This window comes from Rattus norvegicus, chromosome 9 (assembly GCF_036323735.1).
Source record: "Rattus norvegicus strain BN/NHsdMcwi chromosome 9, GRCr8, whole genome shotgun sequence".
In the NCBI taxonomy this organism is placed as follows: domain Eukaryota; kingdom Metazoa; phylum Chordata; class Mammalia; order Rodentia; family Muridae; genus Rattus; species Rattus norvegicus.
In genome coordinates this window covers 23,079,683-23,107,398 of record NC_086027.1, presented here as the reverse complement: position 1 = coordinate 23,107,398, position 27,716 = coordinate 23,079,683, and the positions used below count along the sequence as shown (strand labels likewise).

The following is a 27,716-nucleotide window of genomic DNA, read 5'->3' as shown; positions in this document are numbered from 1 at the left end:
GGACACCATGACCAAGTAACTCTTAGAAAAGAAAGCATTTAATGGGAGCAGAGATTTATCAGCATGACAGAAAACACATGCAGGCTTACTGGAGATTCTTTCTCAAATAAAAGAATAAAGTAAAATAAATCTTTAAACAGAGGAGGATGAAAAGAAGGTTCTGTGGTTAAAAAGAACTTGCTGCTCTTCCGGAGGACCCACATTCAATGCCCAGCACCCACACAGCAGTTCACAACCATCTCTAAGTGCAGGTGCAGAGGATCCAATGCCTCTTCTGACCTCCATATGCACTGTATGGACGTGGTGCACAGTACATACATGCAGGCAAAACACAAATACACGTAAAATGTAAACTAACGATTTGGGGGGGGTTGGTTTTTGCTCCGTTTTTTGTTTGAGACAGGGTTTCTCTGTAAACCCTTGTCTGTCCTGGAGCCCGCCCTGTAGACCAGGCTAGCCTTGAACTCGTAGAGCTGCCTGCCTCTGCCCCCTGAGCACTGGGATTAAAGGCGTGATGACTATTTTACTTTCTGCTACAGTAAGTCAATAGACGTGACTCCAGACACAGAAGTGAGTGAGTTCTCACCTTTTAACAGTTACTCTGTGAGTTCAAAGCCAGTCTGATCAACAAATCGAGTTTCAGGATCACCAAGGTACACAGAGACACTCTGTCTCAAAAAACCAAAAAGAAAACTAGCCAATACACACACACACACACACACACACACACACAATTTTTAAGGATTGAAATTATATAAAATCACATAAGAAATATTCTCAAACCATAAAGCAATCAGAAATCAGTAACAAAATATTAGAATAGCACAGCACAATAGATACAGAATGCAAGCCTGCAAACATTTTAAAATGTTCTACTATCCACAAAGGGAAAAGAAATCAGCGAGCCTGTTTATTCAGCCTGGCAAGGGCAAAGAATCTTTTTTCATGCCAAGTCTCTGACGGTTACCAGCGCACCCATAGGAAGCTGCAGCCCCTGGGGAAGTGCAACCCTACACAGCAAACTAATGCATAGTCAGCCATTGGAACAGCGCCGATTACTGAGTTGTCACTGTATCTTCCCTCAAAGGAGACACAACCTTACCTTATGACTTGACAGGACTTTGGAAACAGCCTCCTGACACAGTGCCGAGTCACCAGTGGATGCTGCTAGCCTGTTTTCAAACTCCATCTCCCAGTACTAGACAGCAAAACCCTGTTCTTCCAGCCACAGTTCCTACACTGGTCCATCACATGACGATGAGCACCTGCTGGCTACTCTGGTGTCCCGTGGTCTTCAGGCTACCGTCCGGGACCAGCCTCTGCCCGCCTTCCCTACACAGGCACTAAGGACATGCGGGACATGAGGCCTGGGCCCATGGCAGTGTATGCCGTTTATATCACATTTTGCTTATCCTTCATTAGAGTTCATGTCATGGAGTTAAGCTACAGCTGCTACCCGAAACTTTGGTTACTCCTTTTATACGGAGTGGAAAAGTTTTTTCAGAAAATATTGTATCACTGTCACAGAACTGGACTCAGTAAAATATGAACATGTTTCAGAGATTTTTAAAAAATGAACTTTGCCCTAGGAAGCGCAAGGCCCTGGGTTCGGTCCCCAGCTCCAAAAAAAAAAAAAAAAAAAAAAAAAAAAAGAACCAAAAAAAATGAACTTTGCATCCTCCCTGGCCCCAAGCACTAGGGTCAAAGCTAGGATCACTCCCTTCCTCAGCCTTAGTGTACCCAAAGAAATAACAAAAGCAGATATCCTAATAAGTGATTCGAACACACGAGTCTGGGCAGACACAGAACCTTCAAATTCAAACCCAAAGACAAAATCCTAAGGGAATTAAAACCAATCCAGTTAACCGCCATGCTCATAAAACCTCCAATTCCACTTTCAAAGTAATGGTAGCCGGCAAGGGTCTCAATTATTTCTCCTGTGGCTATGACAATACTATGATGAAAGCCACTCAGGAAAGAAAGGTTTGACCTGGGCTCCCAGCCTAGGTTTCAGTCCATTGTGACAGGACAATCATAGCAGTAGCAGAAGCGGCAGCAGCAGTCAGGAAGCAAACAAACCAACTTATCATCGATCTTTGCTCCTTCTTACGAACTCCGGGATCCCAGTCTGGGGCTGGTGTCACCCACAGTGGCACTTCAATTAACCTAACCACGGTAAGATCTTCCGGTGACTGCACACCTCGCTAAGGGGACCACCACCACTAGGCGCACCCTTCCACAGGCAGCCTTTTGCTCTACTGGAACCACAACTCAAACACACTCTCCCTTTGCCAAAGATGTCTCTGATCCATGGGGCTGCAACAGCTACATGAAGCTGGACAATTTACAAAGAATCTTTATTTCTTAGTTCTGAAGGCCTGAAGTCCAAGGTCAAAGGGCTATACCTCCAGCAGGAACAGACCTTGCTGACCATCTCCTATCAGGAAATCAAAGGACCACAGAAGAGGGACAAACCCACTCTTCTGAACCTACTCCCTTGGTAACACAGCATGAATCTGTGCAGAAGACGGAGCTTAGGGGCCTATCCACACAGCTGCAACAGGAATTCCTCTCCGAATCGTAACTGAGATAACTAAAATAGAAGATAATCCTGATTAGGAAGCTGTTGTTGGAGTGAGATGTTCGGACAGCCCATCTCAGTCTTGGTGGACAAAGTTGGTAGAAGGAAAGTAAACCTGAAGGAGACAGACTCTCACCTCAAACCTCTACCCTAGAATCAAAATAAAAGCGCAACAGCGGCGTTTACGGGGAAATGGATGGGTGAGATGGCAGAGAGCCCATGTGCTGGGCAGGGTCCTGGTCAGCGGGAAGGTGCCTAAGCACATCTGACCTCCTTGACCAGAAGGGCTGGGTCCCCAATGGGTTAGAGGGAGGCAGAAAGCCAAAGATGGAGGGAGCGGGTCAGGGGATGGACTGAAATCAATCCTCAGAAGAAATACGCTGTGCAAGTTAAAAGTAAAAAGAAGACAATTAGGCAAGTCATCATAAACGTGAGAAACCCTGTAGTATTTGAAGCAAAATTCATAGCAAAAAGCAGAATCAAAATATAGAGTTCAGAATAGATAAACAGAAATAACAATAGACTGACTGTACAATCTTTCAAAAGTTAAATAACAAAATTTATTGTTTACCCATCACATGTAAACTAAATAACCCTTCACTTGAAGCATCCACAGGGGTCAGCACTTGCTGTCAAGCCTGAAGCCCTGAGTTCGATTCCCAGAACCCACATGGTAAAACGAAATTACTCTCACAAGTTGTCCTCTTACAGACTCTAAAGCCCCAGCAGGCAATCGCACTTTGGGAGACATGTATCCCAGGAAGGTACAGCAGTCCCAAGCCACATGCCTGCCATCCGGACACTGTGCTTACTGTCTTGTTAAGTACTAATGAGTTTTGAAGAAACGCATGCATGTTGGCACACTGGCTCATACACATTTAATTTCTGTCCCACATATACCAGATTTCTAAGAACCCCTACTACCACTTGACACATGCCTGCACTGAATGTCAGACCTGCTAAGAAGCCTCCATTTTGCCGGGATACTGAGGAAGGATGATGGCAGGCCTACTGACCAGTGAGCGTGGTTCTGCTACGACGAAGGCATGCTGGTGTTGAAGCTACAAGTCTTGGTGAGTCTTAGGCTGTGAGTACATCTGTCCACATTTTAGACAGTGAGTCTTTATTAAACAACTGTTTAGCCCATATACTTTAAAGTCTACATAAAACACAAATGAACTATAAGTCTCTCTGTTTTAAATGAATCTAACTGGGTCCAGGAGAGATGGTCTCAAAGTGAAGTCAACACCAGACCAGGTGAGAACACAGCAGAGCCTCAAGAGAGACGCCAACAGCTCCACACCTCCTTCCTAATTCACCCTTCTCTATATAAAACTCAGAGCCGAGGGAGAAAAGGTATTTCTAGAGAGTGTCTATGTCAAAAAGCCAACTTAAAAACACAGAAGAAATCCCCACTAAAACCAGAAATAGAACAAGACTGTCCTTATCATTTAACATAGTTCTAGATATGAGCCAACAACACATGCAATGAAATTAAAAAAAAAAATCATTATACAAAGATAGTATCAAGTATTTCCTTAAAAACCCATGAGAACTTACCAGAAATGGCATGAAAGCTATGACTAGATACCAGAATAGGGACTTATGGTCCATTCCTGCAGAGGGAACTATTAAGATCCCCATGGGTGTGCATCCATGTTCTGACCCAGGCAGCTTCTTAGAACTTTAATTTTTTCTATTCCTAATTTTAATGATAGTTCCTGAACACTTTAACCTCCCTTGTAGCCCACCACACAGCAGAGGTGGTGGAAAACAAAGGATACAGGAAAAGTGGACCTGTTTAGATTCTTTGGAGCAACTCCCATCTGTGTTGTCTGGAAATCAGCCATTCAGTTCACAGGTCAGCAGGAGGCGGCAGCTCGATCCACTCACAAACACTTCACAGATACACCAGCAGTCCAGTTCGGTCCAGTTAGCAACAGCATTGACACAACCTAGCAGAGATAGCCAGGCCTCAGCCTCAGCTCCAGTCAGCAAGAGGGACCAAGAGGAGCCCCAGAAGTTCTCGCTGTCCCTCTCGGGGAAGTGAAGATGAGTGAAGATGCACGATCCACTTGCTATGCTGTCTCCATCACTCCACGGAGTCCTAAATACACCCTCCAAACATCACATGTCCTCCATGTTCCTTGCCTCAGCACATGGGTCCAGTCAGCCCGAGTCCTTGGAAGCGGCAACAAACTGCAGTACACCACACTTTTTGGTTGTTTCGCTCTATGGAGTAGCGACAAACGCAGCTCAACTACACAGTGTAAGGCGGACCAACACATGTGTGTCCTCAGCAAAGAATCTTTCATTTAGCAAAGCATCCTCTCTCCTGTGTCTGCTTCAGCTAACCTTTCTTTCACAAGTTGGCCTTAGACTTTCATATCTGTGTCCACTTTAAGGAAACGTTACATCACATGTTTGCCCCAGCAAAACCATTCAACCATCAAAGAACCCTCAACTTTCCACTTCACAGGTTCCCCGGCATTGTCTGGATCACTGCATCAAGGCTCCTAGGGGAGTCACCACCCAGGTGAGACATTTCATAATATGGCCACAACAATGAATCTAAACCACAGATGACCTGTCATTCCTCTGCCTAAAGTATTCTCGTGGCTTCCACAATTTAAAATAAAGCCCAATTCCCTCCCACGTGGGTCCATGTATGTGGTCAGGCCCTGTGCTAAGGCACTCCTGACGAGGAAGCCACACTGTCCTCTTCTTGCTCCCCCAAACACACAGCAGCAGCAGCACGGGGCTGCAATCCATCCTGGCGAGATGGTCTTTCCTGGATCTGACAAGGCCCTGGCTTTCTGAAGTGGCGACCAAGTATTAGCTCATGTTACATCTCTTCAAAGTGACCTCTTTAGCCTCGATGTCGCCCTCTTTAACTTCCTCACAGAATCTGAACTTCATGACGCTTCTTTCCCCTGTGCACGTGCAGTATACCCTAACTAATGTCATCAGCAAGGGCTCTGCTATAAGTAACATGCATCTCTGACACTTGATGTATTTGGATTCTCACCACACGTCATATAGAGACTCACGCCTGTAATCCCAGCACTCAGGAGGTGAGGCAGGAGGATTACTTCACATTTCAAGCCAGTCAGGACTGTTAAGTTCTAGATCAGCCTGGAACACAGAGTTAGGCCTTGTCACAAAAAAGTAAAAAGATGTCTGTCATTCTCAAGAGACAGTCATGCTCAAGAAAGCAGAAACAGAGCCTATTTTATCTATTGTTCTAGCTCCAAGACTCTGGGACAGGGCATTTACTCAGCAATACCTGGTGAATGACTGCTTCCTCCTGCCTTTAGTCCCTCAGAGGCTATGGTTAGGCAAACATTTCTGCTAAGTCCAACTCACTGTTGGCCTACACTGTGGCTTTTGGTTGTTAGTTTGGCTGTTATTGTCGTTGAAGCCTCAGCCTCCCTCCCAAATGCTGTGGTCACAGGCCTGGACCAGCACACTCTGCTACTAAGTCACCGTATGAGTTATGATGGTCGCCCCACATCTACCCATCCTCAAATCCCCAAGTTAAGGAAGTATATTAAGGTAAATGCAAAGCTTTACAAAGTTTGACGGCCTTGTTAAATGAATCTTTAAAACTGAGTTTTAAAACCTTCATGTAAAATATTCAGAGTCAAAACAAGCAAGTCTTTTGAGTTATAATCCACATGCTGTCATGTAATAGCCAAAGGAAAAGAAACTTCTCTAAGGAAACACTGGAGGGGAAATGTCAGGTTTTAACGAGTCTATCCATCTTGCCAGTGGAGAGAAATGAGCGCTAAGGACTTACACTGAGTCGGGCTCTCTCTCACTACAGAGGTGCTCATTAAGTGTGGCACACATAAGCACAGTGGCAGGCTTGTGGGCACCCTAAGTATCTAATTACTTCACACAAAAGGCTACACTCGATTCTTCACATGTTCTTTTTATTCAAGGGTTTACTTGCAGGCAGTATTTAAAATCAGGCTTTTTAAATTAAAGGCCTAAACTACGAAATTTTGTAAATATGACACTGGCAAAGAATGAGCATCTGGATAATTTAAACCCTCATTATCCTGGAGTCCAAGTTTGTAACACAGAACACGCAAGATCAGTATCATTCAAAACAAGCAACCGAGAGCCCACAGGTGCTGGGTGACTTTGTCAATGAGGAGAAAGGTCAGTCTCGGCCTTGCTGAGTACGAAACCAGCAACTAGTTCTTCTGAGGCAGAGCGTCCTCTGTGCTTCAGAACTTTGCCTGTAAAGTCTCTTTCTCCATCAGCAAATCCGCATATCTTTGCTGAAGCTCTTTCTCTCTTTCCTGTTGCCGCTGCACATCTTCCTTTAGACACTGAAGAGAGAAAAATATTCCAGTTACTTCAATCCTAAGTCCACTTATGGCAGTCTACCTTACAAAACAGCTGTGTAAGCTCTCAGGTTCTCACAGTTCACAGAGAAACCAACAGCCAGTATCTTTGCTATCAAACTAGTACCGCAGCCACTCGTTGCTCTGGCTGTGACTGCCATCCTGTAAGAGCTCTGCAGTCTTCTCCACACCCACACACACTGCAAAGAGCCCTGACTGCCCTGAAGCTGGGCAGCGGCCACAGTGCACACCTAGAAGATAAATCTAAACCCAATTTGGCCAAAGGACCTGATGTTCTGTGATGTGCAGCATCTTCAATCATAAAACTAAAAGATGCGGGTTCCAAGAGCCACATATATATGACAAGCCACTAAGTTTCAAGAAAACTAGTCGCAAAATTGACTTACTCTCCCACACTGTCTATCCTTTAACACAAAAGAAAATGAGCAGAGTCTTCAGAGCGGCAACCGTTTGTTTGATACCCATCTGAGCATAGGCAGGGCTAGATCAGAAAGTCAGAACCCACTCCAGTCTAGATACCTAGATACCTTAGAGATACCTGCTAGAAGGAGGGGAAAGGAAGGACTGGGCAGCCCTTCACAGCTCCTGAGCGATTAGGCAGCCCATGCCGTTACCTCTAGCCTACGGGGAATAGCAGAGTCTTCGTGTTTCTTGAGTTCCTCAAAGGTGCGCAGCTCCAGGTGCGCCTGCTCGATTTGGTCCCACAGGTCGTTCAGCTGCTTCAGGAGCCCCATGGCGCGGGACTGGTAACCACCCAGCAAAATCTTCATCTTTTTTTCCATCTTTGCAGCTCTCTTGGCTTCTGTTGTCATGTGACCCCTGTTTATCTGGGGAATTGGGGAAGGAGCGGAAAATCACTCAATATACATGAAAAAACAGATTACTATGTAACAGGGCTAAACTAAGTACCTAAAGCAAAACACACCAGAGTTCCTCCCACCTTCACTGATACAATGTGTAACACAAAATGGCCTCAACAAGGAATTACCTTATACCCAAATATTCCATAACTTCACCCAAAATTCACTCCAAAGAGGGCTTGAATTTTGGAGCATGGAAAAACTGCTCTCTACCTTGTGCAAATGATTTCTGTGACCATTCATCAGTCATTCTAGACTGCCACCTAGCCATCTTTTACATACCAAAATTCACTTCAGTAGCACATGTATTCCCCGTCTTACACCGACCAGTATTCCACCCGAGTGCAGCAGGCCACTTGAAATGGTACTGTACCCACCCACCTCCAGATTACTGCACTGCAAGGCTAAGTCAAGTGAGCTAACAGGGGTGGGGAAGGATACTGCATGTGTGCATGTTGGAATATGGGATGGAGCTAAAGCTACTTTAAATAAAGCTCCTTTAAAGCCATCGTTCTCTCAACATCTATACAGGCTAAGCTTTTATGCTTCTGCAATTGACTTAAACCCAAGTATACTGCTACTGTTCCTTATTTTCCCCTCATGGGCAGTAAATCAGTAAGTTCACAGCATAATACATCTGCCAAAGGAACCAACAACTACTGTCAGGCAGGCAGCTCAAACAGTGGGTAAGAAACAGTGGGACTACCCAGCTGTTCCAACGGAGCAGTTATCCAACCTCAGTGCCTCCATTTCACCAGCAGTAGTAAAACGGTGGTCACTGCTGACAGTTAGCTGTGAAACTTAAAGGAGATGATGTACACAAACCCCAGACATGCAGAACCTGGCAGAGAACAAGCAATCAACAGTTATGAGCTGATTACAGTGATGGCTTTATAGACAGGAAGAGGCCAACCTTTCATTCCTCTGTAATCAGTAAAGGACTGAGAAAAAGACTTGAAAATCTTTAAATTTCAACTTCAACAAAAGACCTGTTGTGGGGGAAGAGCAGAGAGCAGCTGTGCTTTCTTTTGGATGAGCAGTGTGCCTTCTGCAAATCACCATATCAAAGACAACACAGGACCTCTCTTTCACAATGCAATGATGTCAGAACATAAGCATATTGGTGCTCTTTGACTTGATGAGGAGATTTTTGTTTTAACCAGGAAGTTCAAATGAGGTGAAGGACCCCTGAGTATACTCAGTGCCAGCCATGTCCTTCCCAGCATATACTTAAGTGACGACATGCTATGGCAGAAGCATATATACCTTGTTCACAGCAACACGACTACAACCCCATCATATCCATGGTATATGGATAAACAAAACGAGCTGTTACCTACACAAGAGAACAGCACACAGCCATACAAAGCAGGAAAGTACTAACACGCTACTTGTGAACTTCCAGAACACAATGTTTAATAAAAGCTGCCAATCACAAAAGCCAACACGCAACATGACTTCACTTCCATGAAGTATCAGGAATGGGCAAATCTATGTGAAAAGGAACTAGTGCAGCCTTCAGCCCCACATTGAGAAGAGGAGGAAGTGATTGGTGTGGGTATAGGGGTTCTTCCTGGTGTGAAGAAAATGTCCTAAAGGTACAGTAACATCTATGCAGCTCTGTGAGTACAGAAGAAACACCTATCTCTTTACCCAAAAGCAGCGGTCTGAGCTGTGTGATTTACACCTCAGAGTCCAAACAATGGAAAGAGTACTTCTGAGAAACAATTCTTCTAGACATAAGAACTCTCCCCTGTCCTTGAGAGCATAAGCAGAACTTTCTGGATCTAGGTTCTAGAAAGATGGTATGGAGACCTACTTACGCTAGAACAATAGTTCACAAAGGACACGAGTCAGGCAGCTCACAACCTCCTCTAAGTCCCAACTCCAGAGGACCCAATGCTCTGGCCCTCTTGGGCACCTGTACTTAAGTGCACATGCCCACACACTACACACACACAATTAAAAATAAAAAAAAATACTTATTTTATTTTGCAAAATAAAATATTTTAATTTTGTCTCACAATGCAGCCAAGGAAAGAAGAGACTATTTTACATTTACTCTCTTCCATAGAAAACATTTTTGGAGCATGCCTTTTTTAACTAGTGAATAGACCATGACTAAACTTATAATTATTTGTGAAGCTCTTCAAAATGACCAGCCCCAGGGGTTGGGGATTTAGCTCAGTGGTAGAGCGCTTGCCTAGCAAGCACAAGGCCCTGGGTTCGGTCCCCAGCTCCGAAAAAAAGAAAAAAAAAAAAAAATGACCAGCCCCAGTTTCTGATTCAATGATTTCAGAGCACTGTTTCCCAAGCCCCCAGTAAGTTCTAATGAGCAGCCAAGATGGAGAACGGATCCAGCTGAGATCAGCAGAGAACTGGTATCAACTGTCTTCTCAACCACGTCCACAACAGTCCTCCCGCCACAAGAGCCGAGCAGCAAATTCCACAGAGCTACATCAAGGTCTGTACTCAACACGATCTAATACCCATATTAGAGTTCACTCACATGTGGGTTTCAATACACATCCAAAAACTCTTAAAAGCATAGAATTTCAAGTTAATACGGTATGTCTTAAAAATTAGTTATACAAATTAACATTTTCATTGGTTAAGATATCTCAATTAGCTTTACATTGACCACAGTCCATAGATATTTGATTTCCAGCCTGGTTAACAGCTTAATGCCTATGTGCAGAAACAATTTAATTAGTCATCGTGGTACACTTAGCACTGAGTCCCCTGTCTCTGGGAATTACCTCACTCATATAGTTCAGCTGTTTATTATTCCCAAACCACCAGAGGTTTTAAAACTTCAAAGTTGTTAGTCTCTAGTTATTGCCAACAATTACATTTCATTCACCTCAAACTTCATAAAAATCTCCTGGCTCAACTACAGCTTTAGATAAAATAAGTTAAAATATAATAAAAATTAATTTCACCAAGTAAATATATTGTGTCTATGTGTGTATATATATACACACAGACATCGGACACAAAAAATTAAAAAGCAGCTTTTATTATTAAGTTTTAGCTTTTGGATATCTGCTATCTAATTATTAAAATGGGAAAGAAAATATCAATAAGTGTTTAAAGTACAACCTACTACTGACTGCTGAGCACACTAGGAAAAAGCCTAGAACTGTAAGACCTGAGGTGCCAGAAAGTAAGAGCTGGTGTTTCAATGGTAAAACTCCGACAGGAATCAGCTGTTATCAAGTTCATATCCTAGTCCTTGAGAAAATAAGTGAGCAGAGGATGAGGAAGGGAAGCAGGAAAGTACACTGACATACATGTGTAGCTGTCAGAATGAAGCTCACTACTCTGGATGCTAACTTAATTTTTTTTTATTAACAGCAGCTGTCCCATTGAAACTTATTTTGGAAAAAAACAAAACAGACAAACAAACCAACGGTTCTGACGCAAAGAAATGACACAGCCTCCTCCATCTGATCTACCAAATGCTCTTCTAAACACAAGGGGGTTGGGGAGGAGGGCTGCAGTGCCTTTCAAGCCACCACATCTTAAAGATCACTTACACAGCCAAATGTGCTGGCGCACAGAAGCAGACTGATCCTAGTGAGTTTAAGGCCAGCCAGGACAACACTTTACAAACAAACAAACAAACAAACAAACAATAAAACCACATACACCACCTACACTTACCAAAAACGTTCAAAAACTACTACTCAAGGGAGATGCTCACCAGTTACGAGCTCATGCTGCTGTTTCAGAACACCCGAGTTTGGCTCCTGCACCCACTTGGAGTCTCACATCTGTGACTCTTCCTGGCCTTATACACACACTCACGCACACACGCGCGCGCGCACACACAGACAAGCGGACACATACTTTTAAAAAAACAAAATAAATTCTTTTTTAATGCTATTTAATTATTTTTAAAGGATGAACATCTTCTATCTCAAAATATGAAATTTAAAATGTTCTAAAGTCTGAGCACTGGCAGGTACCCCAAGGGACAACTTTATATTTACCCTCATTTAACAGGCCTCAAAATTATCTAAAATGCCATATTGTAAAAGTTTAAAAAATAAAATCATTTTATTTTTCAGGCTATTTGCATAAGAAACAAGGAATTTCCATTCCAAGGCTTCTCACTAAGCATATGTAAAGCTCCACACTCTGCAACACCAAACATTAAGTTCCAAACATCTAGACTAGGGAGCTGGCCAGTGTGTAGCTGGGTGAGCAGAGCAGCATTCCACTTTCGCCTCCCCTTTTAACCTCCTGCCCATCTCCACAACAGTCAGGTGAAGGTCATTTTCCTTCGTTACACTGAATTTGGTGGGAAGCTTTTCGGTCGCTGCCCAACCTGTCTGTTGTGTATGTCAGAAACTGCATGTGTACAAACTATTCAAGAAAAGCCCAAGAAAGTAATTATCTTTGTCCTTGAGATTTGCAGAACTAAAAGTATCTTGTATAGCCAATAAGGATCACGTGTAGGTAGTTGAGGCTTCTACCTGGGAGAATGTACCCACCGACCCCGAGCATCCACCTCTACACAAACTCAGGCTCGCTACCAAGATCAACACCCGTTAGGGTCTCCAAGTGCAGGCCTGTGACTGTTCAGGAAGAGGATTTAAATCTAAAGTCAGCCTGGGTGACCCAGTGAGACCCTGTCTCAAAAAGTAAAAGGCAAGGTGGAGAAGTGTCTATAAGCGTGCATAGGTTTATTCAATTCCCAGTACCACCATACCAGCACAAGATGGGCTCTGAACGGAGTTGGGATTTAGCTCAGTGGTAGAGCGCTTACCTAGGAAGCGCAAGGACCTGGGTTCGGTCCCCAGCTCCAAAAAAAAAAAAAAAAAAAAAAAGATGGGCTCTGAACAACAGGTTAGCCTTTAGTCAGCCTGCTTCCTTGGCATTCCCACCACATAAGTAGCCTGGACTAGAGCACAATGCTTTAACAAAATGTCTTCCCAGGGCTGAAATGCAAACATCCCTGAAGAAATTCAAATAGGACAGGGAATTGAGTGGCTTGATGCTACCAGACAAATCCCTTTAAAGAAAAGAAAAAAACAAAAAACAAAAAAAAAAAAACATTCTAGACAAATAAACAAAACATGAACTTGTATGTCCCTGCATAACAAGAAAGCTCCACACTCTGCAACACCAAACATTAAGTTCCAAACATCTAGACTAGGGAGCTGGCCAGTGTGTAGCTGGGTGAGCAGAGCAGCATTCCACTTTCGCCTCCCCTTTTAACCTCCTGCCCATCTCCACAACAGTCAGGTGAAGGTCATTTTCCTTCGTTCCTGCATTTCAACGCTTGAATGAAGCTATTAAGATTCTAATTGTGAGGCTGGAGAGATGGCTCAGTGGTTAAGAGTACTAGATGCTCTCTTCTAGAGGTCCTGAGTTCAATTCCCAGCAACCACATGGTGGCCCTCAACATCTATCTCAATGGGATCTGAGGCCCTCTTCTGATGTGTCTGAACATCACAGTGTACGCACATAAATAAATAAATCTCTTTTTAAAAAGATTTCTAACTGTTTATTCTAAAGCTACAAAACTATAGAAAATACACACCAGATGATTCACAGGATTAAAATGTGACATTTCACAACCTTGTAAGCAGTAGCACGCATAAACATAACTGGTACTTAACAGATTTTACAAAAGCTACACTTTCCTGTAGAGTTTAAACGGGAGTAAATGTTCTTTTTTCTTACACTACTATTTACACTACTATGCTATTAGATGGAAAACATGGTATACATTGTTTCAGTTCCGTTTTAAAAGTTCCCTTTCTTTACTCACTGAAAGGTTGTGAGTATAGACGGAGAGATGTTACTGCTTTTGCAGAGGACCTGGGTTTGGTTCCCAGCACCCACAGGGCAGCTCACGACCATCTACACCTCTAGTTCCAGAAGATCCAACACTCTCTTCTGACCCCTGCGGACTTCTCATGCACATGGTACACAGACGATGGGCACATTCACACTAGCACCCACCATAAAATTAAGTAGTTTTAAAAAACAAAAAAGGAAAAGAAGGGCTGGAGGAATGACTCGCTCAGTGGTTAAGAGTACTGTCTGCTCTTCTAGAGGACCTGGGTTCCATTTCCAGAATCCATATGAAAGCTCACAATCATCTGTAACTCCAGTTCCAGGATATCCAAGACCCTCCATGGCCACTAGGCACATACGTGACACACTTACATATAATCAAGCAGCACCCCCCCCCCACGCACCATAAAATTAAATAAGTAAAACCATTTAGATGTATACGTGTGTACACATGTGCGATCTGAGGTGACTGCATCTGCAGACTTAGCTTCTGAACAGTAAGCTTCTTTTCTTCTGTAGTTTTTCTATTTCTCTTACATTTTCTACAAAGCACAGGTATTATTTTTAGAAAAACATCTAGAAATGTTATTTTTAAGTACATAGAAGAGAAACTGTCTAAAACAGACTGGCCAGAGACCAATGGAAAACTGACGGTCCCCAGGAGATGAATCAGTGGACCCGTAAGTGTTTCCTCGGGTCATTACAAAGGGAGCTGTATGGGACTTATAAAAGTGTAATTGTTACTTTCAAGCTCACTGAGTTTGTTAAGGTTACTAAGCTTAAGTAATTCCAAAATAAACACATTCTCCTTGGGTCTCCTGTACTGTCTGCAGTTTAAGCCCATTCCAGTGAGGTTCAGAAACATTCAGAGCATCCCTCACTGAAACTTGCTTAAGGGCCCAGAATATACCCTTATATAAAAAGAGGTTTAGGGACACCCAAAATAAACACACAGCAGACGGCAGCTCACTGCCCAGTCCATCACTCAGCTACACGATCCTGTCAAAGTAAGGATGGAGCTCAATCACCACAACACTCTCAGACAAGTCAGGAGTGCCTCTCGTTTCACTGCCATACTCCTTATTAATATGGAGTTTTTCCAGTGACCCTTCCCTCTACTGATGAGATGTAGGTTCAAGTGATTACAGTTGGCATCTATGAGACTTAGCGAGCATTCGACTGCATCCCAATGAAGCAAGATAACCAGCAAGGCAGCTGGCAGAGCACCACAGAGCATGTTCTGTTGCATCTTCAGATTAGGAGATAAAACACAAATCCAACTCATACAGGGGAGGACTGAGCAACACGGCTGTGCTTCTCAATCTCTGACCTGAGTGTCCAGCTCTATCTGAGTTCTTGCTGGAGACAACTAAGAAACCTGCCAGTGCCCTGAAGAGGAACGACAGATGCCAGGCAGCATAATGTGAAGAGTCCTCCTCTGTACCCCAGGCCACCTATTCCAGCCTCAGGAGATCAGATGAACAGCTGCAGAAGTGCTTCCAGCACGGACTTCTCTATCCAGCAATGCTGACCAACTTAATCCTTAGCCTAGGCTTTCACTCTAGAGGAACAAGTGCATCTTTTCCTGTGTTAAAATATCTGCCTTTATAATGAAAAGCACTGAAAAATGAGGTCCACAGTACAGCCAATTGTGCTGAAACGTAACTCTCAGAAGGCCAGGGTCCTTGGCAGAGCTTTAAAAAATATACCAAGGTGGGTTCGGTCCCCAGCTCCGAAAAAAAGAAGCAAAAAAAAAAATATATATATATATATATACCAAGGCCTTTAAATTGCTACCTGTGTTCTTTAAGTCTCGTATTTCCAAGAAGTCAGCATTACATACTATTTCTTGACCACACTGACCATGCAAGTAACATGAAGAAGTGTCCACAGGGCCTAGTTCCTACCTCTGAGGAAAGCCTTTCCATTTTATAGCTAACATGACCAAACCCAATTTCCTGCCAAGCTTCTTCAACACAGCAGCATAGTTACAATTTCAAATATTATTCAACTTAATGGCAGGGCCTAAATTCTGGCTTTCATTTCACTTCTGCACCTAATGGAAACTGCTTCACACAAACTAATTATGTCTTCAGATGATTTCCTATTTCCACTCAAAGTGGAAACAACTTAGAACACTTCAGAATTTCTTTGCACTTCCCAAATACAGAAATGACTTGACGATACTAGCATCAACCAAAACTGAGGCCTCTGCTAGTGTTTTCCAGATAACCCAAGAGTGAAGCACTCGTCTGTCTTGTTCCCTGTTATATGTGTCCAGCTTAGAGCAGTGTCTGAAACAGAAGCTACTTGGCAATATTCCCTAAGTGTGTGAGTAAATAAGAGAAAAGCATTGTACTTTTAACAAATTTGGTGAAAGTTTTTCTACAATGAATTATGGCCATCCCTCATTTTCTAAGAGTCATGGCAAGGAACAGAAATTGAGGCTCTCTGTTACTCTAGGGGAAATCGCTAAAAACAAAAAAAGTCCTAACCTCCTACAGGAGCTTGTAACAGACCCAGAAATTATTCCAAGGCTTGGGACTTTCTGCTGCATGTTAAAATGCCTTCTGTAAGCCGTACTTGCACAACTTCCCTGAGCTCTTATTTCTGCTTGCCCCTCTACAAACAAATGTCTGACAAGGTTCCAGTTAATTCTGCCTTCAAAGCAAAACAGAATCCCTGAATTCAGTCACACTTCAGACCTCTTTCCCACTCATTCTGCTCTGTGACTAACATGCCTAGCAGACTCAAGCACACAACACACCCAACCGTGCACTGCGTCTAATGAGCTGGCTCTATTAGCTTTAAGTCTCTCTTTTTTAATGATTATTTTTTTATTTTATGAGCATTGGTATTTGTCTGCATGTAAGTCTGTGTGAGGGTATTGATCCCCTGAAAATGGAGTTATATACAGACAGTTGTGAGCTGCCATGTGGGTGCTGGGAACTGAACCTGGGTCCTCTGTAAGAGCAGCTGGTGCTCTTAACTGCTAAGTCCCAATTTTGAAGTATCTTAAGAATTTTTTTTAAAGAGTGACAAGTTACAAATATTAATCATGAGTGGTGGCTCAAAAAATTGACCTACAGTATAAACTTCAAAGGATTTTTTAAGTACACTTAGGAAACACCAACCATGACAACTCTGCATGTTTTCCTGCCTGATGGACTTGAGATAGAGCCACAATGTGGATTCACTATTCCAATGTGCATGGCAGCAAAAGACAAACAGTGGTAGCCACGGTGCACTGTGCTTGCCCAGAAAGCTCATCTCCCTGACCCTCCAGTGGTGGTTTAGCAGTTAGTTTACACCATTTAACTACAGTTCCTTCCGACAACAAACTCTGGGTGATGTTTATAATTTAGCAATCAACTTAGATGATGAAAGAATCACCAGACAATTGAAATAAAGTATTTATATATTTCAAACCAGTAAACGGTGTCGTCTTCAGGAGCTCTGAGAAATCTAGCTGTGAATTACAGATGGATACACACTAGATGGAAGCTTTGTTATTTGGATCTTTGAATTGCTTCTCTTCTTCCTGAAGACTTAATAAATTTTCTTTTGGAATAAAAAGAGTTTACTAATTGAAAGATTTGATTAAGCATTCCTTAAAATTAACTTGCATGGTTAACAATAAGTCAAGTTACCCAGGAGTCAAAAAGAGAAAAAGTACTTTTCAAACTGCTTTATGAATATTCTTCCAACATCAGCAATCCTTCAACAAGAACAGCTCAGCAGAAGACTTCAGTCCCTGGTATGAACTGAACAAAGAGAGCCACATGTTTTTAATGACTGCTCACAACCCAAGTACATCTCCAACTCAGCAGAGCTCTCTGTGCTTTTCCCTTCAGAATTCTCAGGGCTGGTTCAACAGAGAAGCGTCACCGCACTCCACAGCAGCACTCACTTTGTGACATTCATTTGCTGTCATCAAAGCCAGTGCCTCAACAGAGTAAATGAGAGTCAGGGAAATTATCCTATTTATTTTAAACAGCATAAAATGTCCTTGCCATCTGTAGAAGAAAGAGTTTACCTACCTCAAACTGAGAAGATTTTCAAACTGAGAGATTGAAGTATTTATATATAGATGTTACAAGGAAGCATTCCAAGAAGCCTACCAATCAACTACAAAGTTGGCCTTAAATCTATAACTGTCATTTCTAAGAAACGAAGCCTGCACAACACAAAGTATAACCTACAATTTAACCGCTCATGTTCTGTCTCCAAGAGCTTTAATTATGAATCAAAACAGAGCAACAGTGCCACCTGCTGGAAGTCATAAAACTACAACACTCATGGCCTTGGCACTGCAAGAATTACTGTAGAAAGACAAATTTCCTAACTCAGCAGACACAAAGGCAAGACCATAGGTACCTTATACATGTGGTCATAAAGATTAAATTAGAATATTCATATTAGAAGACACTGTTTATTTCCTGTTCATTTCACTATCCCCACTACCTACAGTAACTCTAATATCTAGATTTAGCACTAACACTAACAATCATATGAAAGAGGAAGCGGAGGCCATTTTCTGCATACAGTGTCCTGAAGAATCTTTTTCCTTCCCTAGTCCATCTTGGCCTCAGACATATCCCTAAAGACCATTATTAAAAATTTAGAAAGCATGCTGGATGTGGTGGCTTACAACTCAAATCCCAACACTTGGGAGGCAGACAGAGGCAGGCAGATGTCTGAGTTTGAGACCAGCCTTATCTACACAGTAAGTTCCAGGGATAGGCATAGTGACACACCAAGACCCTGTCTCAAGAACAAAACAAACAAACAAACCAAAACAGAATCCACAAGGCAGCCTCGTGGTCTGTGAGCACAATTTGCATGCCACTGGCAAAATGTCTACAGAGATCCTGGAATTCAAACTGTGAACATTATATTAAGAAACCACATGCCAAGAACTGTTGTTGACAGATTTCAATGCTTCAGACAGGAAATCACAGAAGCCATTGTCTGCATAACAGCTCCACTCTAACTCAAACTTCTGAATACACAAAAATGTACTGAATTTCTTCTGTAAACCTCAGTGCTCTGTGAGCTATAGATCAAAACTTCCACTGCTGAGATCTCACTGACCCACCTTGATTTGAGCAACCAGCAACACTTTAGTAATTCCTTATTCTGATTGACAGATGGTTCCTCAAGAACTACGATGCCATCAGCTGTCCAGGCCTGGTTTGCTTAAGTCATCATTAGAGGTATTAACTGGCTCACAATTTCGAATGAATTAGAATTTTAAAAGGATACCAAGGGCAGTGGAGCTGTCTCAGCAGGTAGACGTGCTTGCAGCACAACCCTGGCAACCAGAGCTCAATGCTCACCCCACTTAGGAGGAAATGAAAGAATTGGCTCAGCAAAGCTTACGTACACATCATACGCGCATTCACACAATAATAATAAAATTTTAATAAGCAAATGGATACCAACCTCAAGTCTCTTTTCAAGTGATTCAATTCTGTCCTTTTTGCTAGCAAGATTAGCCCGTGTGTAGCGGCTCTGAGCAGGAAGATAGAGGACTTGACTGTAGCATTCCTCCCACACCTGGTTGTAAGCTTCACTGGAGAGTTCTCCGTGGCTCATTCCTTGTTTTACCACTTCCATCTCTTGCACCAGAACATCCTGGGCCTGTTTACAGTAATAATTTAAACTGAAGCACACACTTTCCACCATCATAAATAAAGCATACGACTAGTTTATTTCCCTCCTTCCCTAAACCAACAGTAAGGTTTGGTTGGTTGTAGAAGGGGATGGACAATACCTGAGCTAACCAGATTAAGAAGCCTCTAATTCTAAGAAGGGCTAGGGAGATGGCTCAGTGGGTAAGAAGACCTACTTTGCAAACGCGAAGGTCTGAGTTGGAATCCCCACAACCCATTTAGAGAGAGAGAGAGACAGACAGACAGACAGAAACACCAAGACCCCAACAGACATAATCATGTGTCTGTAGCCTCAGCCAGCCAACTCAGCAACAGCAAGCCTTTGGTTCAGCGAAGGACAACAGAGCATATAGCCTATGTCTCAAGGACATATAGCCTATGTCTCAAGGACACATACCCTATGTCTCAAGGACACATACCCTATGTCTCAAGGACATATAGCCTATGTCTCAAGGACATATACCCTATGTCTCAAGGACATATACCCTATGTCTCAAGGACATATACCCTATGTCTCAAGGACATATAGCCTATGTCTCAAGGACATATAGCCTATGTCTCAAGGACATATAGCCTATGTCTCAAGGACACAGCTGGAAATGATGAAGACAACTTATGTCCTCTAGCACACACATGGGCATATACACATACAGCAAACACATATAATCACACACAGAGAGAAAGCTCTAAGGGTTCTAAGATGCAAACTGATTTTTGAAAGTCAAACATCCATGGTTCTCCAAGAGCATGAACATCGCTATGACTCATTACATAGCAACATCTCTCAACTATGCACCAGTCATTACAGGCCAGAAACTGGGTTCAAAAGTACAACTCTCATTACTTCCAAAAAGTTTAACCATGGCAGATGTAAAGCAGGTAGATCTCTAAGAGTCCAAAGCCAGCCTCATATACAGAGCAAGTTCCAGCCAGGGTGACATAGTAAGACCTTCTCTTAAAAAAAAAAAAAAATCTACCACCTTACAAACTAGCCAATACTGTCTTCATTTTAAAGCTAATGAAACTAATGGACACGCAGAGAAATTAAACAACTTGCCCAGAACCATACCAGTAGTAATCATATGAGGCAGAATCTAAGCCAAAGGCACCAATGCTGGCTTAGGTACTCCAGTCCACCTTCTTCTCATGATTTCAGAAGGTGAAAGGAATCCCAGGTATCTTTGACAAGCCTGCTCATTCCAAAGGGATACCACTGGTATCACGAGAGTAAGACTGAGGACCTAAGTAGATAGTAGAGCCTAAGCCAGTTTGAGTTCTCTACCAAAGAAGCAGTTTTAGGGGCAGCATGAGGGAAGGAACTGAGCAGGCCAGGTTCAGTCACAGCTTCCCTGTTTAAGTGGCTGCCTGCAATGCTTAACTCCTCTGAGCTCAATTCTCAAATGTAAAATGGTCTAATACTCTGGGTGACAGGACAGCTCAGCAGGTAAAGGCACTAACCACCAAACACGACAACCTGAGTAAAATACTTTAATCCAACAGAGCGGAACAGGAGAAATGACTCATACCAAGTTCTCCTCTGACTTCTACACATGAACTGCCCTGCCCCCCCCCGACACACACACACACACACACACACACACACACACACACACAGAGAGAGAGAGACACACACACACACACAATGTTTAAAAAAATTAATGTAGTTTTAAAAAACTGAATAAAAAATGTTTAACGAAGAATTTTTAGGGCTGAGAAGATGGCTCAGTGGTTGGGAGCACTCACTACTCTTGCAAAGGACCTGGGCTTGGTTCCCCACACACAGAGTGGCTCATAACCACTAGTTCCAGAGGATTCCATGCCCTCTTTTGGCCTCCACAGGCACTACACACATGTGGCATACAGACACACATTCAGACAAAACACTCATACAGATAAAAAGTAAATCTTACAAAAATAAACAAATGATCCAAGCAAACGGCTGCTTTAAACCATTTTTGAGACAAAGAAGAATGTAACAAATAAACCTCGGCACATCTGCTTCAATTCTCCCATCAAAATCTCACATCCGCTGAGGACCTTCTGACTGAATCGCAAAGAGCATCCCTCACAAAACAACAAGCCCACTCATGAGGACAGAGCCCTCTTGAGGGCCCACATCCTAATACTACTACAGTGGTAATTAATTTCAATACAAGTCCTAGAAGAGATAATCAAACCATTAGAGCTCACAACTAGAAAACACTTACTTAGTATAAAACCCACACCTTTTATAGAAGTCTAAGTAACACTTCACTACTAAAGGCATTCAAATGCAGACTTCAGCACAGGAAGACAGCAATCAACAAAACTTTCAACCATGCCAACAGCACCCACAAATTCAAACTACCTTACTACCAAAGCCTCTGTAACTGATAATACAGAGAATTAAAGACATATCCTGGAGGCTAAGAAAACATATCAGTGGTAAAAGTTCTTGCTCTGCAAGCATAAGGTCCTGAGTTTAGAACTCCAGCACTCACATTAAAAACTGGGTACAGTGGTGTGTGTACCCCTGTAACCCTAACATGAGATGGCAGGGTGTGTAAGAGGACCCCTGCAGCTTGTACTTGCCATTCTAGCAAAATGACAAATGGCAAGCCCCAAATTTGGTAAAAGAGACACTCTCAAAAATACAGTAGACCACACACTACATACAAATTAAAAGAAAAGAACATATTCTTTGCATAGCACTTCACATGACATTCATCTCCTCGTTGTGCTTCCTTTGGTTCTGAGTAGCAATGTGGCCCCATAAGTTCTAACTCTGACACACAGCATCTAACAAGAGCTGAAATGTCACAATGGTGAGGTCCTGATCAACCCACCTTTTTTAGATCCTCTTTGGAGAACTTCTCATAAGGGCTATGCTCAAGATAGGTAATGTGCTCTGAATTGTTGGTAGCAAACCCGACGTTTTTCCCTTTCTTATTCCCAGACGGCTCGTAGGGGTGATGCAGCAGGTCATAATGAAGCATCGTAATCATCTCTTTTTTGATCAGTTCCTCACTTTTCTGCAAATCTGTTAGAGGTGGTTCTACATTTAAAGGTCTTAAAATAGTTTCATTTACCTAAAATTTTAAAACAAGCAAAATGATCAGACATATCCTCAATATACTGTGCCTACTTTCACAGAATAAACTAAATAGCACTTTCATATTTTCAAAAGCAATTTCTCCCGCTACTTCTAAATCCATAATGGTATTAGTGCAATATTTTCAAGAATGGATTTGAGTACTACTTTACTATGTTCAAGAAAGCAGAGGAAACTTTGTTATAGTCTTTATTAGATTTTTAAAAAATACACTAATAGCAGGTAAAGAAACAAACCTCGTAAGTCAGAAATGGCACCACTTACTTCAGACGGTCTGGGTAGATCCTTCTGAACAGCTTTGTGCATTCGTTTCATTTCCTTTACACGCTCAGCATCTCGTATGGCCTAAAAAGGGAATTGATAACCATTATTGTAGCTATATGCAGTTGACATTTCTGAGTAGCTATATTCAAAGGCTTAAAAACTATAGACATCTGTGTGGGGTGTAGAGGTAATGCTGGGACTCCAGGAATCGATCTATTCGCCCTCACTACACAGAAGATGTTAAGGACAACTCAAGTGTCCCAGCGAGTGCTCCAGACTCACACGCCTCTGCCCACCAGAGAGCCACCTTCTTGTCTAGATGGCAATCATAAACATAGAAGAGACTCCCAACACAACTCTTTGCTTTCACCCAAAGCTAAAGCCCGCCAATGTTACAATAGTGTGACGTTAAAACTCCATGCCACTTCTGAGAAAGTGGAATGGAGTGTAACTGGATGTATCTATCTGCAAGAACAAATCAACAAAACACAAAAAGTATCCACCTCTGCTCCCCACATTCACTTCTTTCCCTGCAAGGTGATTTATTTCCACGCTAAGTGACAGCAGCCTTCTCAGCTACAGCCCACAGGCACTGAGGCGGCTGGTGTATAGCCAGTGATGACATCATCAAAGTTTCAAAGAAAGAAATCACCACAAGAAGAAATAAAAAAAAAAAAAAAAAAAGTTGCTCTCTTCCTTTTAAGTGATGATATAAAAAGAAAAAAAAAAAAAGATGACAGAAGCGGCTGGGGATTTAGCTCAGTGGTAGAGCGCTTACCTAGGAAGCGCAAGGCCCTGGGTTCAGTCCCCAGCTCCGAAAAAAAGAACCAAAAAAAAAAAAAAAAAAAACAAAAAAACAAAAAAAAAAGATGACAGAAGCAATGAAGACCCTGGGGGATGGCATCTGTGATACTGTAGAGGACCCCTACCTCTCTTTTGCCCAGACTGCCAGCATACTCTGTATAATGCCATATGGAAACCAAGGAGTCTAATAAGAGACAAGTATTTTCTGTAGGCCTCTGAAAGTGCACTACTAAAGAGCCAGTTTAGACTACTTCTAAAGATGCCATGTACGGGAGTGTGTGCAGGCTGAGTAAACAGCTCTGGGTGCAAACCAGGAGGCAATGTAGCAATTTGCCTTGAAGGAAAATGTCAAGTGCCACGTTACCTTAAGGAAATTTCATTTCTCCAGTTTAGTTCATTGGAATGTTCTTATTTGTTTTCCCTCCCCACTAGACCCTCCCAAGAACTGAAAGAGACACAGTATGTAAGCAGCCTAGCAATGGCTGCCATTAGACTAACAAAATAAATAATATGTTTGCTCAACATACACACTACAATTAATGTGAATGTAAGTGTAAACAGCTTAGAATAAAACAAAAGACAAACTAGCTTAATATCCTGGAAGTATTAGCCACTGGCCCGAGTCTGAGGTGTCAGTATTCTTCAGAGGGACAGTTGGCTACAGTTCCATGAAATGCCAGAGCACTCAGGCACCACCTGCCTTAACAATCTTACTTCTGACATAGCAGCACAGATAAAACTTTAAAAGCACTTTGTTTTGTAATGAATGTAACCCTCAAGGAATGCCAATTGTTTGGCTAACCATCCTATCAATTGATCTCAATGTCTCAATGTTTCTCTCACCTGCACAGAAACAGTTGTGGGCCCTAATGCACTCCACAAGTTCCATCACTGCATAGGGTAGGAGCCTGCCATTTACCACTCAGCAATACTAACAACAGTGTTAATCCATTTGTTGTGCCAGTTCCTTATTAAAACTTTGTCCAACAGTTTAGACCTCAAACTCTGCACCCTCACATCTGCCTAGTTGCAAGAAAAGGTGCAGCATGTTACAAAGAAAACAAATAAAGCATGATCTCCAGAGATTTTGTTCTTGCAAACAAACATCCTGATACAATATGGCAGAAAGGGGTCATGCAGGGGTTGGGGATTTAGCTCAGTGGTAGAGCGCTTGCCTAAGAAGCGCAAGGCCCTGGGTTCGGTCCCCAGCTCCGAAAAAAAGAACAAAAAAAAAAAAAAGAAAGGGGTCATGCAGTATCTGAGAAAAACTACCTCAAGCCCATTTGCTCCTTTCAAATGGAGCTAAGACCTATATATCACTGGACAATTACTGCATCGGTATAAGAGGCTGTTAATATTTCCCAAACTCCAAATCTAATTTTTATCCATCTGTACAGATCTAAGATTATTCAAAATTAATCCAATTTTTGCTTTTAATCCTTTCTTCACTAGATTAAAGCAATGTTTAAAAGGCCATTCCTGTGTTTTATTTAGAAAAGCACAGTAAATTTCAGTGTTTAAATACATACATATGCATACAAACATCTTAAAAACCCATTAAGATATTCTGAGTACATGATTATTGATTCATATGAGTATATTATTGTTAAATGACATAATTTGAGGAATTTTGTTAAAATATTAGAAAAATTCAAAGTAGCAACCTAGAAACACTGACAGCCATGCCTCCCTCTAAAGGTTCTCAGCCTTCCTAATGCTGTGACCCTTTAATACAGTTCTTCATGCTGTAGTGACCCCTCCCTCCCAGCCATAAAATTATTTCACAGCTATTTCATAACTGTAATTTTGCTACTGTTGTGAACTGCAATGTAAATATTTGATATACAGGATACCTGGTCTGTGACCTCAAAGGGGTTGAGACCACGGCTGTAAAGCCTACCAGCAGATGTGCGACTGCAGCGACGCCTCCCACCGACTCTCACCTGCTTGCGAGCATCCACATCAGCAGCATCCTCGATGTACGTGTCATCCATTTCACGTTCTTCCAGTTCCTTCTCCGCATTTTCTGGCAGAACAATTTCAAAATCATTCTTCGGTGCAGGGAGGCCTAACAACCCTAGACGGAGATGTTCACGAGATTCTCTTTCCTGGAGAAGAGAATCGGTCCTTGTCAATTCACACTGTCAGTACTAACAAATTCTCTAAGACGCCTGGAACAGCAGGGCGCAGTGACACATGCCTATAATCACAAAACTGAGGCAGGATTACCACAAACTCAGAACCAGCTTGGGCCTCAAGAACAAAACAAACAAGTTTCTGAAACAACTGGCTTGGGGCCAGTAAAACTGCTGGCCTCCAAGGCTGACCATTTAAGTCTGATTCCCAAGCTGTGCACAGCAGGACAAGAACCAGCTGCTTCAAGTGTGCTCCGACCCACACACGTACACTACGGTAAATGGGCACCCACATATGCCACATGAACATATACTAAGTAAGAAAATAAGTATAATGTAAATATTTAGATATGTAAAAATAAAACAATTAACTTAGTAGTGACTGCTATAAAGTGATCCTCAATTTTTTATCTTATCTCTTATCTTCCTTAATATCAAACAAAACCTTGACTTGTAATAAACCAGTGTTTTGTGGTCTTAAAAATGTCTCAAAACTATTTCTTCATGGACAGAGAAAAACGCTCATTAGGATCTGCACTTAATTTGGTATTATGAAAGAGGGAGGGGCAGACAGACAGACAGAGGGGGAGAAAGGGAGGGAGGGAGAGGGAGCGCATGAACGAGCTGGAGAGATGACTCACTGATTAAGAGCACTAGCAGCTGTTCCAGAGGACCTAGGTTCACTTCCCAACACCCACAAGGCAGCTCACAATTGTCTCTAACTTCAGCTCCAGGGGATCCAACACTCTCACAGACACACAGGCAAGCAAAACACCAAGCACATAAAAATAAAAACTTTAATTTAAAAATTTAGAGCTGGAGGTATCTCTCGGTGTAGAGCGCCTGCTTAGCAGGCTGAAGGTCCCTGGGTCCAATGCACTGATACATAACTATAAAGAGCTGACACTTACCATCTGCTTCACGTAAGAGGGGTCACTGTAGTCTGCCATTCCATCCTCTGGATTAATGTTTAATTTGTCTCTAAGTGGTGTTCTACCTGGGGTGGCGTTAGTGACTGGTTTCGGGGTTGTTCCACTCCGGGGAGTCAGCCCTTCAGCTCCATTAGAAGGAGTCCTATACAAACAGAAATCTAAGTCATGGTAATGCCTAAAGTAAGGAGTAAAGACACCAGAACCGCTCTCTCACTTTCACTGTGCTATCTAGATTAAGACTCAGGTCTGGTTTGCTGAACATAGTATTTATATGTACTGAACTGGCTTCCAACCCTGACGTCTGATGTTTCTGCCTTCCTGTATTAGGTCTACCAAACATCTTTTTGGACTTTTGACGTAGTGGGGTAACTAAGAACAAGCAATTGGCAGGGAGGCTTAGCTCCACACTCCTCGAAGGCCTCTGGTTTGAGCTCAGAGTGCTGATCCTTTATTGCCTCCCTTCTTAAGTCTTCAGCTTTCTGTCACACTCATTCCCATCAAAGGTGCACTTTCAATGGTTATGCCTTTATATTTTGTTTGGAAACCAAACACCACAGTTGCCGATTCACATCTAAGGATGAACAGGCTCTAAGTTTAGATTCTCAACAATAAAGTCCAGCAGCAACTTATACTTTAGTTATTCAAAGCCTTTCTGGTTTTGGTTGCTTACTTCCTGTATCTTGGCTGTGTTCCAGACTGATGGTACTGCCAGACATCTGTTCCCAACAGGTGCGGTGTTATCATTTAAGACATGGTCCCTGCCCCCAAGGAGCTTACAATCTATTTGAGAGACAAGATATACACAGGAAAATAGAGATTAGGCTCTCTTTAGCCTCACAGGAAGCACTAACTACTATACAAAGATTAGCTTCCAACAATTCTTGATTCTGCTGTCATCTACAAGTAGAATGGACTGTGGGGATTTCTAGCCTAAATAATCCAGAGGGCAGGGCTAACACCTAAAAGTAAATACCAGGGCTGGAGAGACAGAGGACTGGCTGCTCTTACAGAGGACCCAGGTTCAATCCCTACACCCACACTGCAGCTCACAACCTTAACTCCAGTCCAGGTAACCCAATTAGGAAACATCAAAAGGCAAACTGAAGTTGAACAGTTATTCCAATCTCTGTCAACATTACTCAAAAAAGCATGCTGCCCAGGTTATTAAATTCAAGTTTTTCTAAACT

The 27,716-nt window shown here is 42.5% G+C and overlaps 1 protein-coding gene and 1 long non-coding RNA gene across 5 annotated transcripts in view; one reads left to right on the top strand and one right to left on the bottom strand.

Moving 5' to 3' along the window:
• Positions 1-1,869: 1,869 nt before the first annotated feature.
• On the top strand, positions 1,870-11,705 carry LOC108351893 (uncharacterized). 3 transcript variants are annotated; one of them, XR_005489468.2, is made up of 4 exons: positions 1,870-2,175; positions 3,485-3,654; positions 10,117-10,281; positions 11,178-11,705. It is a non-coding gene; the product is annotated as an uncharacterized LOC108351893 (long non-coding RNA). The 3 variants fall into 3 exon arrangements; XR_001839758.3 differs by having other exon boundaries at positions 11,175-11,705; XR_010054947.1 differs by having other exon boundaries at positions 1,870-3,654; positions 10,117-11,705.
• Positions 6,498-27,716, bottom strand: part of Cdc5l (cell division cycle 5-like) — a 38,505-nt gene continuing 17,286 nt past the window's right edge. The window contains exons 1-8 of one of the 2 annotated variants that reach the window (XM_063267788.1): positions 27,200-27,319; positions 26,509-26,671; positions 25,406-25,570; positions 22,659-22,739; positions 22,129-22,371; positions 19,074-19,271; positions 7,572-7,784; positions 6,498-6,921 (exon numbers count right to left, since the gene is read on the bottom strand). In XM_063267788.1, coding sequence (XP_063123858.1) covers positions 6,817-6,921; positions 7,572-7,784; positions 19,074-19,271; positions 22,129-22,371; positions 22,659-22,739; positions 25,406-25,570; positions 26,509-26,671; positions 27,200-27,273 — 1,242 coding nt within the window. In that variant the 5' untranslated portion in view covers positions 27,274-27,319 and the 3' untranslated portion in view covers positions 6,498-6,816. Of the gene's footprint in view, positions 6,922-7,571; positions 7,785-19,073; positions 19,272-22,128; positions 22,372-22,658; positions 22,740-25,405; positions 25,571-26,508; positions 26,672-27,199; positions 27,320-27,716 lie in introns of those variants that run through there. The other variant, NM_053527.2, reaches the window with a different exon arrangement.